This window comes from Chelonia mydas, chromosome 23 (genome assembly GCF_015237465.2).
Source record: "Chelonia mydas isolate rCheMyd1 chromosome 23, rCheMyd1.pri.v2, whole genome shotgun sequence".
Classification (NCBI taxonomy): domain Eukaryota; kingdom Metazoa; phylum Chordata; order Testudines; family Cheloniidae; genus Chelonia; species Chelonia mydas.
In genome coordinates, this window is record NC_051263.2 from 8700967 (window position 1) to 8713726 (window position 12760).

The following is a 12760-nucleotide window of genomic DNA, read 5'->3' on the forward strand; positions in this document are numbered from 1 at the left end:
GCCACATGTTAAAATCATAGCATCCTAGGATGGCCTGATGCTTAAGAGCGCTGCTTATGGAGTCGGTCCTCACTCTGGCACCGGAGCAACGCTCCGACTCGGCGCTGAGTACCGTGACCTCAGTGTGCAGCGCCACCCTCAACTGGAGGCTAGAGGACGGATAAACCTTACGCTCAAACAAGTCTAGTTTCTTGGAGTCTGTTCTTAGGGGTAGCCCTGGGTTGACCCTGTCGCTCCCTGTGGTTAACCACTTCTACCACTAGAGATTTGGGAGCAGGGTGGGTGTACAGGTACTTGTGGCCTTTGGATGGCACAAAGTACTTGCGCTCAGCCCTCTTGGAGATGGGGGGCAGGGAGGAGGGAGTTTGCCACAGGGCATTAGTGATCTTAGAGATCTCATCATGAAGGGGCCGAGCCACCCTGGCCAGTGCCATGGAGCAGAGGACATCGAAGAGAGAGTCCGAGGGCTCCTCTAGCTCTTCCGCCTGAAGACCCAGGTTGGCAGCGACCCTTTTCAGTAGTTCCTGGTGCACATTAGCGAGATTCAGAGAAACTGGGGGAGGGGGCTCCACTATAGCCTCATCTGGCGACGATGAGAAAGATGCCAGTACCGTAAGGTCCTCCCCAACCATTGGTGGCCCAGGGGCTTCTTCCCCTGCTCCCTCTTGGACTTGCGGGGTCCTTGAGCCCAAGGCTTCGTGCATCGGAGGAGGGTGGGAGAGAGAGACAGCTGGTCTCTCCGAGGCTCTGGACACCAAACAGGCTGCCTGGGAGGGCTGTGTGAACCCCCACAGGTTCAGTGGGTACCACGGCATCGGCTACTGTGCCTGAGGCCACAGGGCTGGTTTTGGTGCTGACAATGTAGCCCGTACCACCAATACCAGAGCTTGTCCCAACGTCAGGGAACCTTGCTCCGAACCAGGGCTGGATCCTGAGTGGTCGCTCCCAGGTTATCAGGCTTGGAGCCGGAGATCTACGTCTCGCGCATGAGGAGCAGTACCAGGATCAGGAACGGGCTCGGTGCTGGGAAGTACCTGCATGCGGTGATGCCCTCCTACGGGATCAGTGACAGTCCGAAGAATAGTACCGTTGATCTCTCAATGGATCCCTGGAGTGGTACCGTGGTCTCAGAGATACCGGGTGCCAGAACTGCTACTCCTGCTGGGGGTGGGGTGAGGGTGCCGCCAAAGGTCTGCTCCCGGTGGCCGGCAAGCTGCGCCTCGAGCCTCTCTACCTGTACCCAAGGTCCGGGGACCGAATAGGGCTGCGCTGTGTCTGCCTATTGCGGTCAGATGCGTGGTGGCTATGGGACGGCGAGCACTGGCGGGACATTACCTGCGACGGGGAACGGTGCTGCTGAGGTGAGAACCGAAATGGTCTGAAAGTGGGTTTATCCTGTGACTGGGGAACTGCTGGAGCCGGTGTGGGCGGCACCAGGAGGTACATGATCTCCTGCACTACCTGCAGGGCCTCCGGCGTGGACGAAACCTGAAGCTGACAGAGGTCTCTTCCGCTATCCAGGGTAGCCAGTGGGGAGCATGTTGGGCTACATCGCTCCCCCCGGAGCTTGGGCCCAGATCCTGACATGGGTGAAGAGTTGCCCGACCTGAGACCTTGCTCACACCCAGTCTTATCCTTTCCCTTGTGGGAGGTTGGAGACTGGCCTCGACCCTCCTTCTTGGTTGGAGCCATGGATGGGGACGGGTGCCGGCTAGTGGATGGTTCTGGTGGGGCGCTGCACACTGAGGTCACGGTACTCAGCGCCGAGTCGGAGCGTTGCTCCGGTGCCGGAGTGAGGACCGACTCCATAAGCAGCAGTCTTAAACGAATTCTGCGCTCCTTCTTAGTCCTTGGCTTGAAGGACTTGCAACTTTTAGCCTTCTCACTAACGTATCCTTTGCCCGGGCAACGCAGACAACTGCTGTGTGGATCACTAAAGGGCATGGGCCTCTTGCAGCGATCACAGGGCTTAAAGCTTGGGGATCGGGGCATGCCCTGTCCTGAGGCAAAGTCCCGTTCGGGACCTACAAAGTCTCTAACTATAGCTAAGGGATTTATCAACACCACTATAAAACTATATACAGTACAATACAGAAGGTAACTAGTTTGTAAGGAAGAGCAACTAGAGTGCTAACTGAAGCAGCAACAGTTCCAGCACGGTCACTGGCGGCAAGAAGGAACGGTGGGTGGGGGGAACTGGAGGCGCCCTATATACCGTGGCATGTGCACGCCACTCCAGGGGGCGCCAGAGCCGGTCCCCTATGGATACCGCGGAGGGGAAAACTTCCAGCACTGGTGCATGTGGCAAGCGCACACACCTAAGTTGGATGGACATGAACAATCACTCGAAGAACTGGGCATGCTTAGTCGAGCGAAAAGAAGGCTGAGGTAAGACCTGATAACAGTCTTCATATATGTTAAGATATGTTACAAAAGTTAAGCTCTGGAATAGGTTACCAAGGGAGGTTGCGGAATCCCTGTTATTGAAGGCTTTTAAGAACACGTTAGACAAAACATCTGTCGGGGATGGCTTAGGTTTACTTGGTCTTGCCTCAGCACAGACGGGTGGACTAGAGGACATCTGAAGGTTCTTTCCATGCCTACACTTCTATGATTCCTCCACCATTTTTTCCCCATAATGCACAGTTGACTAGATGTATTCTCAGTAGGGGTGGCTGGGTTTTCCCCACCTTCTTCTGAAACATCAGAGATTGGCCATGGCTGGAGATGGGACACCAGCTGGGATGGACCAGTGCTCTGAGGCGGTGCAGATAATTCTCTTCTAGATTCCTGGCTGGGGTGCCTTGCTCACATGCTCAGGGTCATACTGATCAACAGTCTGTGCCCAGGTCACATTGGCAGGGATCTTGGGGTTTTTTCGCCTTTCTTTGCAGTGGATTGCCTGCTGAGATCATCTGACCACATCTCACCTAATCAATTCCCTGCTATTGCAGGGGCCTCGGGCATTCGTGGCACCTTGATCATTTCTGCTCTCTTCCTGTGGCACACATCAGTTTAGTCTCCTGAGGACTGAAATACTTTGGGCTAAATATCTGGGTTAAATTTAATGGCCTGTGAGATTAGATGATCTAATGCTCAGCCAGGGTAAATCATATCATCTGGACAATGCCAGTGAACGAGACCAGGATAGGCCACAGCCTCATGAAGATGAAGCAGATGTTCCACTCAGTCTGTACCACTGTTTACTCAGATTGGAGAGCTCTTTGGGCCTGCACCTATCCGGTAATGTATCCTCTCTGCATCACACAGATCTGTATAGCTTCTCCACCTACAGAAGTTTTATGAGTGGATGACAATGGTAACATACTTTTAGAAACATATATATAATACATATAAATCAGTGGTTTTCAACCTGTGGTCCACGGACCCCTGGGGGTCTTCAGTCTGTCTAAGGGGTCCATGAAAGGTTGTCAATGCCATAGAACAGTGGTTTTCAACCTGTGGTCTGCAAACTATATCTAAGATTTCCAAAAAGGTCCACACCTCCATTTGAAATTTTTCAGGAGTTCACAAATGAAAGAAGTTGAAAACCACTGATATAAATAAATTATACACAAAAAACTGCACTGAAACCACGATATTCAGGTTGTAAAGTCAGGCCCTCAGAAGTTAGGAAATACCACAAGGAACGCCTGTGCTACACTAACACTGTCACCTCCTTATGCGTATGCATTCTGATACAATTACATCACATACTATTTTTTGCACAGGGAAAATATTTTGGGTGTGTGAAGTCAGGTTGACCTAGGTCTAGAATTTGTTTTTATTACAGACATGCTTGACTGTGTCTGAATGAAGATAGCACAGATTCACCAGCCTGTCTCACACCCAGAGCTATTCTGGCAACTAGGATGTTGTAGAAAAAATGGTGGAGAAAAAAAAAAAACTTTGTTCTCTTCATCACAGCAACAGCAGCAGCTTTCAAAAACTCTAGTCTCCTTCTGTCTTGATTCTGTTACGCCAGTGACCGGAATACCATTCAAACCTAGCAAAGCTTCCTTACCTAAAGTGTCACAGTGGCTCCTGCCCTGTCTCTTGACTTGCTTCTAGGAGCAATTCCTCCAGCTCCTTCTCATTCTTGGAACAGTTTAATTCTGAAAACAAACAAGGATTAACCTCATTAATCAGCAACCTTAAGACTAATCAATTTTCATTAAGAAACAAACACTATGTCACTCTCCAAATTTGGGATCAATGGGGCACGTAAATTAGGAAGCGTGGGATGGACTAGGAGTAAGTGCTCAAACATAATGCTGTTTCCCTCCTATTGTATTAATTTATAAAAAAAGAGACTGGTGCAAAGAGACAAAGCAATAAAAGGTTATGAGTTTCCTAGCATTTAATGACAGAAGCAACCATTACATCATCTCATCAGACCTCCTATATAACACATGCCCTACAACTTCACCCAAATACCCTATGTGGAGCCCAATTACTGCACAGTAATGCCATTCTCGCTCCGTTCAATAAAAATACAGATCCCTCCCATTTAAAACCAAGTGACACTAGGAATGCTGACTGGAAGGGTCTTCTCTTTTTTTAAATTTATTAAACGTTTTCAATCTTGTTTCTCATAATCAACCAAATTAGTTCTAGGCAATATGCCAACCTATTACACAAGTAAAGAGTACTATACATCAGAAAAAAGAAAAGACCAAGTTATTCCCACATATTAACTGCAGTACTCCAAGCAAATTTTGTTATGGCGCGGTATTTCCAGTAGAGATAAGGAGGTGTTAGTACCGTTATACAAGGCACTGGTGAGACCTCATCTAGAATATTGTGTGCAGTTCTGGTCTCCCATGTTTAAGAAGGATGAATTCAAACTGGAACAAGTACAGAGAAGGGCTACTAGGATGATCCCAGGAATGGAAAACCTGTCTTATGAAAGGAGACCCAAGAAGCTTGGCTTGTTTAGCCTAACCAAAAGAAGGTTGAGGGGAGATATGATTGCTCTCTATAAATACATTAGAGGGATAAATACCGGAGAGGGAGAGGAATTCTTTAAGCTCAGTACCAATGTGGACACAAGAACAAATGGATATAAACTGGTCATTGGGAAGTTTAGACTTGAAATTAGACAAAGGTTTCTAACCATCAGAGGAGAGAAGTTCTGGAATAGCCTTCCAAGGGAAGCAGTGGGGGCAAAAGACCTATCTGGCTTTAAGATTAGACTTGATAAGTTTATGGAGGAGATGGTACGATGGGATAAAGATCAATTAATTGCCAAAATCATGTTAACTATTCATGGTAAACAGGCCCAATGGCCTGTGATGGGATGTTAGACGGGGTGCGATCTGAGTTACTACAGAAAATTCTTTCCTGGGTATCTGGCTGGTGAATCTTGCCCATATGCTCAGGGTTTAGCTGATCGCCATATTGGGGTCGGGAAGGAAGAATGAGGTGGGATTTGATAGCTGCTTTCAACTACCTGAAAGGGGGTTCCAAAGAGGATGGATCTAGACTGTTCTCAGTGGTAGCAGGAAAAACTTTTTCACTAGGAGGGTGGTGAAGCACTGGAATGGGTTACCTAGGGAGGTGGGGGAATCTCCTTCCTTGGAGGTTTTCAAAGTCAGGCTTGACAAACCCCTGGGTGGGATGATTTAGTTGGGGATTGGTCCTGCTTTGAGCAGGGGGTTGGACTAGATGACCTCCTGAGGTCCCGTCCAACACTGATATTCTATGATTCTATTATTCTTAATAGAAAAGTTATGAATTGTTAAGTATGATTATCCTGTTTATATGCATGTATCATCTTTGTATCTGAAGTTATGAATACTGGCTATGCATCTGCATCTCAAACCTGCATTGTATGCCAGGGTGACACCCCACCCCAGATAGATTTACATCAAGGCTAGGCAGCTGTGTGTTGATGACCCACTAAGGACACACAGCTCTTACAATGGGCCTTTGAAGAATCTTATCCTGCCCAGTAGGCCCTTCCTGCAGGTGCCTCAGACAGTGAGGAGTCAGTGACTTCCCTCTCTGATTCAGCAAAACATGTAGTGGCATGTGATTTTCTCATGTGACCTAAGACTCCATCTGGGCCAGTAACTTTCCATACAAAGAGGCTGTGGGCTTTGTTTGGGACAGTACATTTCCATGCACATGGCAGAGGGTATAAAAGACATCTAATACATCTCCATTTTGCTTCTTTCCTGCTCTAATTCTCTTGACTGTGAATTTACAACAAAAAGGAGCATCTTGAACTATGGACCAAAGACCTTCCAATCTTTTGGAAGATACCAGAGAGGCTTTTGCAAGTCAGCAGTCTATTCCATCACTGCTACAAATCTGATATAAGGACTTTGCAATCATTTGTATGCATATGATCCATTAACTATTTAAAATTCTTATTTTTTTAATAAATCTTTACTTAGTTTATTAAAGATTGGCTGACAGCAAGGTATTTGGATAAGGTCTGAGCTATATATTGACCTGGAGATAAGTGTCTGATCCTTTGGGATTAGTAAGAACCTTACATATGGTGAATTGGGTTTTCAGTAACCTCTCACTATATTAGACTTGTTCATCTGGATGAGAGCCCAGGGCTGGAATGCCTCAAGGGGGACTGTATTTGGCTTCTGGTTAACCAGTGTGATACTGCAGAAGCTCTTTTGTCACTGGCTTGGTAACTAAGTATAAATAAACCACCAGTTTTGGGGCTTGTTTGCCCTGTTTCTTGTAGTCTGCCCCAAGTGTGGCATTCTTAATGTGGTCCATCCCAGGCACCTGGTCACACCTGGGTTACATAGTGAACAATTACACATGCTTGCCTTCAGGCCCCAGTACCGATGACAAGCATTCGCACCTGCATTTCTGACCAACCACCACCTGTGGGCATATTTTCATATCAAAGAATGAAAAAACGTCAAGCCATCACAAATAAATGTACTCCTAAAAATCAGTCAGTTCACAGATAATTTCCATGTAGAAAAGCAGGCTAAATTAGCTGAATGAACACTATTTCTGACTAGTCTGAGCAGCTCTAGAAAATAAAAAAATAGAGCAAAGCCCCCCCCCCCCAACAGCATACCATTTTGAAAATTACAGCAAACTGCACACTCAAGCACATAGCCTGCAAACACTTGTATACATGCTCAGCTTCAAGCAAGTGAGCAATCCTTTGAGTTTAATGTGCCTGCTCACATGCTAAGAGTTGATTGTGTGTGTTTTCTGGACTGGGGCCTATGATTCCTAAAATCCAGTTATTGGGAAAAAGTTTCTATGCTTTTCTTTGGTTTACTTTGGGCATTTGACAGCACCATGTGCAGAGGAATGGTCATTATTTCCCTTCTATGGTCAGTTAGGCAGCTTCTCCCTTGCTGAGCAACCCTTATAGATTCAGATTCCAAGGGCAGAAAAGCCCACTATCACCTAGTCTGACCTCCTGCATAACCCAAGCTATAGAACTCCCAAAATAATTCCTGTCTGAATTAGAGCATCTCTTTTAGAAAATCATCATCGAGACGGAAAAAAGCCATCATAAAACTAGTTATAAAAGCAATCTTTTTTTAAAAAATGCTATGAACTGTTTCAAGAGCGAGCTATCAGAAATGGCAATTTTAGAAATTAGTTTACAATTAGTTTACAAAATTGGTTTACAAAACTATTGTATGTTAAGTATGTGTTACTCAGCTTCCCAGGTTTATCAGTAATCTCCCTGCACCTTCCCTCACCTCGCCTTCCCTTCCCATCCCACAAGTCCCTCCTTTTTCTCCCCTATCAGAACATAAGCTCTTGCTGCAGCCTTCTGTTCTGTATTAGAATCATGCCTAGCATAATGGGGTCCTAGTCCTTGGCTAGGGCTTCTAGGTGTTAACATCATACAAATAATATATAAATACTAAAAAGTCATGCACAAGGGATGATGGCATGTATTCCAAGGCATGTGGATAATTTGATTAACCAGTGTATTTACATTTATTTTAATATTGTGTAAGCATCATCCAACCCTTAGAAAGAAAAAGAGCCTGACTTCTGATCCCAGGGCAGACTGGGTCAAGAAATGGGTCATAGGCTTTGACATATGGTCACAGAAGAAGGAATTGCAAACCCCTTGCCAACCGTTCTGCAAGGAAGCTTGAGGAAAGCATGGTGCTGGTCACAGCTAATCTATGGTATTATAACTAATCCCTGCCATTTTCCTGTCACCTGCAACAATCAGTGAAGAATTCGCACTATCATCTCTGCACAGACTAGAGCCTTTGACAGCATGCTAGTGTGGAACATAGCCAGGTAGCTCCCAGGCAGTGGTTTCCCCTGGAATTGAAATTGGGGGATGGGGGGGGGGGGTGTTCGAATTTACGGGGGGGGTGTCAGGGCCGATGAGGGGTGAGATTGAGGGTGAAGGTGGGCTGTATGGCATCATAGTAAAAACTGAAAAATGTTTCATGACCATTTTATTAAATTTAACTCATGTTTTAAAATCATCACACAAATTAAACTTGGCTACTCAAGCCTTCTATGAAGCACTACGTCTTTCTTGGTTTCTTGTTATAATTTTGCACAACTCTGTTAATGAACTTCTTGAATGCAATGTGTTCATCTTTGGTGGCTTCTCGTGTGTCCGGTACTTCCATTCCTTCAATTGATATGCTCATGAGTTCATTCACATGATCAGGCAGAAGGAGACTTCTTTCAGAACACAAAATTCTATTCAAGGATGAAAAAGAACGCTCAACTGTAGCTGTTGTGACTGGGAGTAGCAAGAGATGAATTCCTACTTCTTTCATCCCAGGAAACAGAGCACAAAGATCGGGTCGAGCCACTAGTGATGATAAAAAAGAAGTTGAAGTCAAATCTTCATTCATTCGTCGTATGATATTCCACTCTGTGTTCAAATTCTCTATTCTGTCCTGATCACATGGAAGCCCCATTGCTGGTAGTGCCTCACTCCACTCAACTGTCAGTGTTTTATAGGACAGGCATCTGTAAAAGCTACGTAGAGGTTGAGTAGAATCTAGAAGTTGCTGTTGTAGATTTTTAAGAATCAAGTCTGCGTACTTTTTCAGTTGTCTTAACAAACACTTCTTGTCTTCTTCACTTAAGGATTTAATATAAATGCCTTCATCAGTCAACTTCAGGACTGAAGTCTTTGCTTCTTCCAGTACTTTTTCAATGGATAGCTCTCTGATTGATCCAAATGTAGCTTCTGTTGCTGGACAAAGATCTACTACTGTTGTAGCAGATGCCTGGATGGCATTGTTTAATGACCCAAGTGGTTTCATAGTAGAGAGAGAATGGCAATAGTCTTCTCTGGACGTAGCAGCAAAAGTAATCCACCAGCCTCTCTACTTAGATCCATCCCATCTTGGTAGATACTTTCCAAAGCCAGTAATAACAGCTGGAGTAATTTTAAGACAACAGCCAAGGATCGCTCATGAGAAAGCCAGTGGGTTTTCCCGGGTTGGAGTAATTTGAACTTCAGTCCCAGTGTATCTTCTATATTTTCCAAGATACTCAGTCTTTTTGCAAAAAGAAAAGGAGTACCTGTGGCACCTTAGAGACTAAAATTTATTTGAGCATAAGCTTTTGTGAGCTACAGCTCACTTCATCAGATGCATTCATCCGATGAATGCATCCAATGAAGTGAGCTGTAGCTCAGGATGAATGCATCCAATGAAGTGAGTTGTAGCTCACGAAAGCTTATGCTCAAATAAATTTGTTAGTCTCTAAGGTGCCACAAGTACACCTTTTCTTTTTGTGAATACAGACTAACACGGCTGCTACTCTGAAATCAGTCTCTCTGGACTCTTGCTGAAAAAAGAATATAATGAAGACATTAAATTTATAGCTTTTTAATGTCTTTTGAAGATTCTGCAGCTCGTACTAGTGCTAGTTAGAGTAAATGGCCTCTGCAGCGTGTATAGGAGAGATCAGGGTTAGACTTTTCTCCGAACAAAGCTTGTACTCCACCATGTCTTCCAGAGAAGTTTGCAGCTCCATCAAATGCACAAGCAGCCATCTCTTTGGGGTCCAATTGACAAGCATTTAACTCTTCTAAGATATGGGTTGTCACAGATGCAGCCGATGTGTCTTCTATAACTTGAAAATCTAGAAATGCATCTACTGGCCTACCACTGACATCAAGATAATGTACACAATGACTTAATACTTGATGCCCATTTGCATCAGTGCATTCATCAGCCACATATGCAAATGTTTTGAATGTGGTGAGAGAGTTCTCCACTTTTTCAAATGTTGAGTCTTTCACTGTTGCACCGCATGCTTCTAGCCAGTCAGTTGAGTTTCTTGCAGAAAGATAGTGAACATTTGCTGGTCTTGTTCGGAACCAGTGTTCAACTTCAGGATGAACAAGTGACCATGCACTTAACATTGGCCTCCAGTCTGTAGTGTGTGGTATCTCTTGCTTAAATAGAAAGTAGGATGCCACAGCCATGTTTGTTCACATGAACTGTGTTGTGTCTCCAGCATTCTTAACAGCCTCATTAAGTACTTCTAAAATTGGCTTTGAAAGGGGGCTTATAAGGCTTTCTGCATGTTGATGCACTCCAGAGGCCTGGTGTTTTGCTGCCTTTTCATGTAGTTTGTCAGCACTGGCTTTACTGATCCATCTGACAAACCAAAGTCCTCCACTTTTACCAGTTGTAACATTGGGAAGCTTTCCTTCTTCGTAAGCTTTTTTGCAAGAGGTGTGCCAGTAGCCATCTTTTGTAACTTTAATAAATGGGAACACTTCGACCAACAAACATCTGGAACTGCCTTTAGGTTTTGGAGACACTGTTTCTTCAGTAGGAAGCTGTATTTGTGATTCGGGCTGGCCGGATGTAGATGCACCACTTGACCGGTCAGATGACATGTTGATATATTCTTTTCAGAGTAGCAGCCGTGTTAGTCTGTGTCTGCAAAAAGAAGTGAGCTGTAGCTCATGAAAGCTTATGCTCAAATAAATTTTGTTAGTCTCTAAGGTGCCACAAGTACTCCTTTTCTTTTTGATATATTCTTGGTTCTTGATGTGTTCTTCACCTTGGTTAGTTTTTGAGGCCTTTGAGTAGAAAAATTGTTGTATTGTTTTTTGGTCTTTTCATTTTCACTTTGACCTGCAACATATAAAAGAGATATGAATAAATTAAATGTTTTGTTAGTATAATGCAAATTTAACATAAGAATAATGCAAAATACACCAAAACAAAACAGGTCTAGATTTCTAAAAAACAATTTAAAAAAATGTATTTAATTTAAATTGACTTTTGAAAAGTAAGCCATCATGGGATAAGAGGGAAGTCCTCTCATGAATCAGTAACTGGTTAAAAGATGGGAAACAAAGGGTAGGAATAAATTATCAGTTTTCAGAATTGAGAGACAGAAATTGTGGTATCCCTGAGGGGTCGGTACTGGGACCATTACTGTTCAACATATTCATAAATGATGTGGAAAAATGGGTAAACAGTGAGGTGGCAAAATTTGCAGATGATACAAAACTATTCAAGATAGTTAAGTCCAAAGCAGACTGCAAAGAGTTACAAAGGGATCTCACAAAACCGGGTGACTGGGCAACAAAATGGCAGATGAAATTCAATGTTGATAAATGCAAAGTAATGCACAAAACAATCTCAACTATACATACAAAATGATGGAGTCTGAATTAGCTGTTAACACTCAAGAAAGATCTTGAAATCATTGTGGATAGTTCTCTGAAAACATCCACTCAATGTGCAGCGGCAGTCAAAAAAAGCAAACAATGTTGGGAATCATTAAGAAAGGGATAGATAATAAGACAGAAAATATCATATTGCATCTGTATAAATCCATGGTACGTGCAAACCTTGAATACTCTGTGCAGATCTGGTCACCCCATCCCAAAAAAGACACATTGGAATAGGAAAAGGTACAGAGACGGGCAACTAACATGATTAGGGGTATGAAACAGGAGAAGAGATTAAAATGACTGGGAATTTTCAGCTTAGAAAAGAGACGACTGGGGGGGATATGATAGAGGTCTATAAAATCTTGACTGGTGCGAAGAAAGTGAATAAGGAAATGTTATTTAATCCTTCACATAACACAAGAACTAGCAGTCACCCAATGACATTAATAGGCAGCAGGTTTTAAAAAAAACAAAAGGAAGTACTTCACACAACATACAGTCAACCCGTGGAACACAGGGGATGCTGTGAAGACCAAAACTATAACAGGATTAAAAAAAGAACTAGATAAATTCCAGGAGAATAGGTCCATCAGTGGCTATTAGCCAGGATGGGGAGGGATGCAACACCATGCTCGGAGTGTCCCTAGCCTGTTTGCCAGAAGCTGGGAATGGGCAACAGGGGATGGATCACTTGATGATTACCTGTTCTGTTCATTCCCTCTGAAGCATCTGGCCTTGACCACTGTCAGAAGACAGGATACTGGGCTATATGGACCATTGGTCTGACCCAGTATGACCATTCTTATGTAAAAATTAATTATAATAATAAAAATGTTTAGTACAGAAACTCCCCAACATAATGATCTCTCAAGATGGCAACGATGTGAGATGATAACCTTGGCAAATAATGGATTTTAAAAATCTTGGCCTACTAGGAAACATATTTATATAAAGTTTCCATTCCCAGTCACAAATCTAGCATTCTGGAGCAAAGTCACTAAGATATAGTCCAACAAACAAACATTTATTTAATGTGCCCCTCACTTTTCCCTCCACCGCACCCCACTCACCGGTGTTGTCCTTGGTCAGTGGAGACTCATCGTTCAGAGGTGCTTTCACATGAGTACA

At 44.0% G+C, this 12760-nt stretch overlaps 1 protein-coding gene across 3 annotated transcripts in view; it reads right to left on the reverse strand.

The window, feature by feature from the left end:
* PPP1R37 (protein phosphatase 1 regulatory subunit 37) overlaps positions 1–12760 on the reverse strand; it is a 161636-nt gene that overhangs the window by 12809 nt on the left and 136067 nt on the right. For all 3 annotated transcript variants that reach the window (XM_037884721.2, XM_037884720.2, XM_037884719.2), the window contains one exon: positions 4025–4115. In XM_037884721.2, the coding sequence (XP_037740649.1) occupies positions 4033–4115 (83 nt within the window). In that variant the 3' untranslated portion in view covers positions 4025–4032. The remainder of the gene's footprint in view (positions 1–4024; positions 4116–12760) is intronic.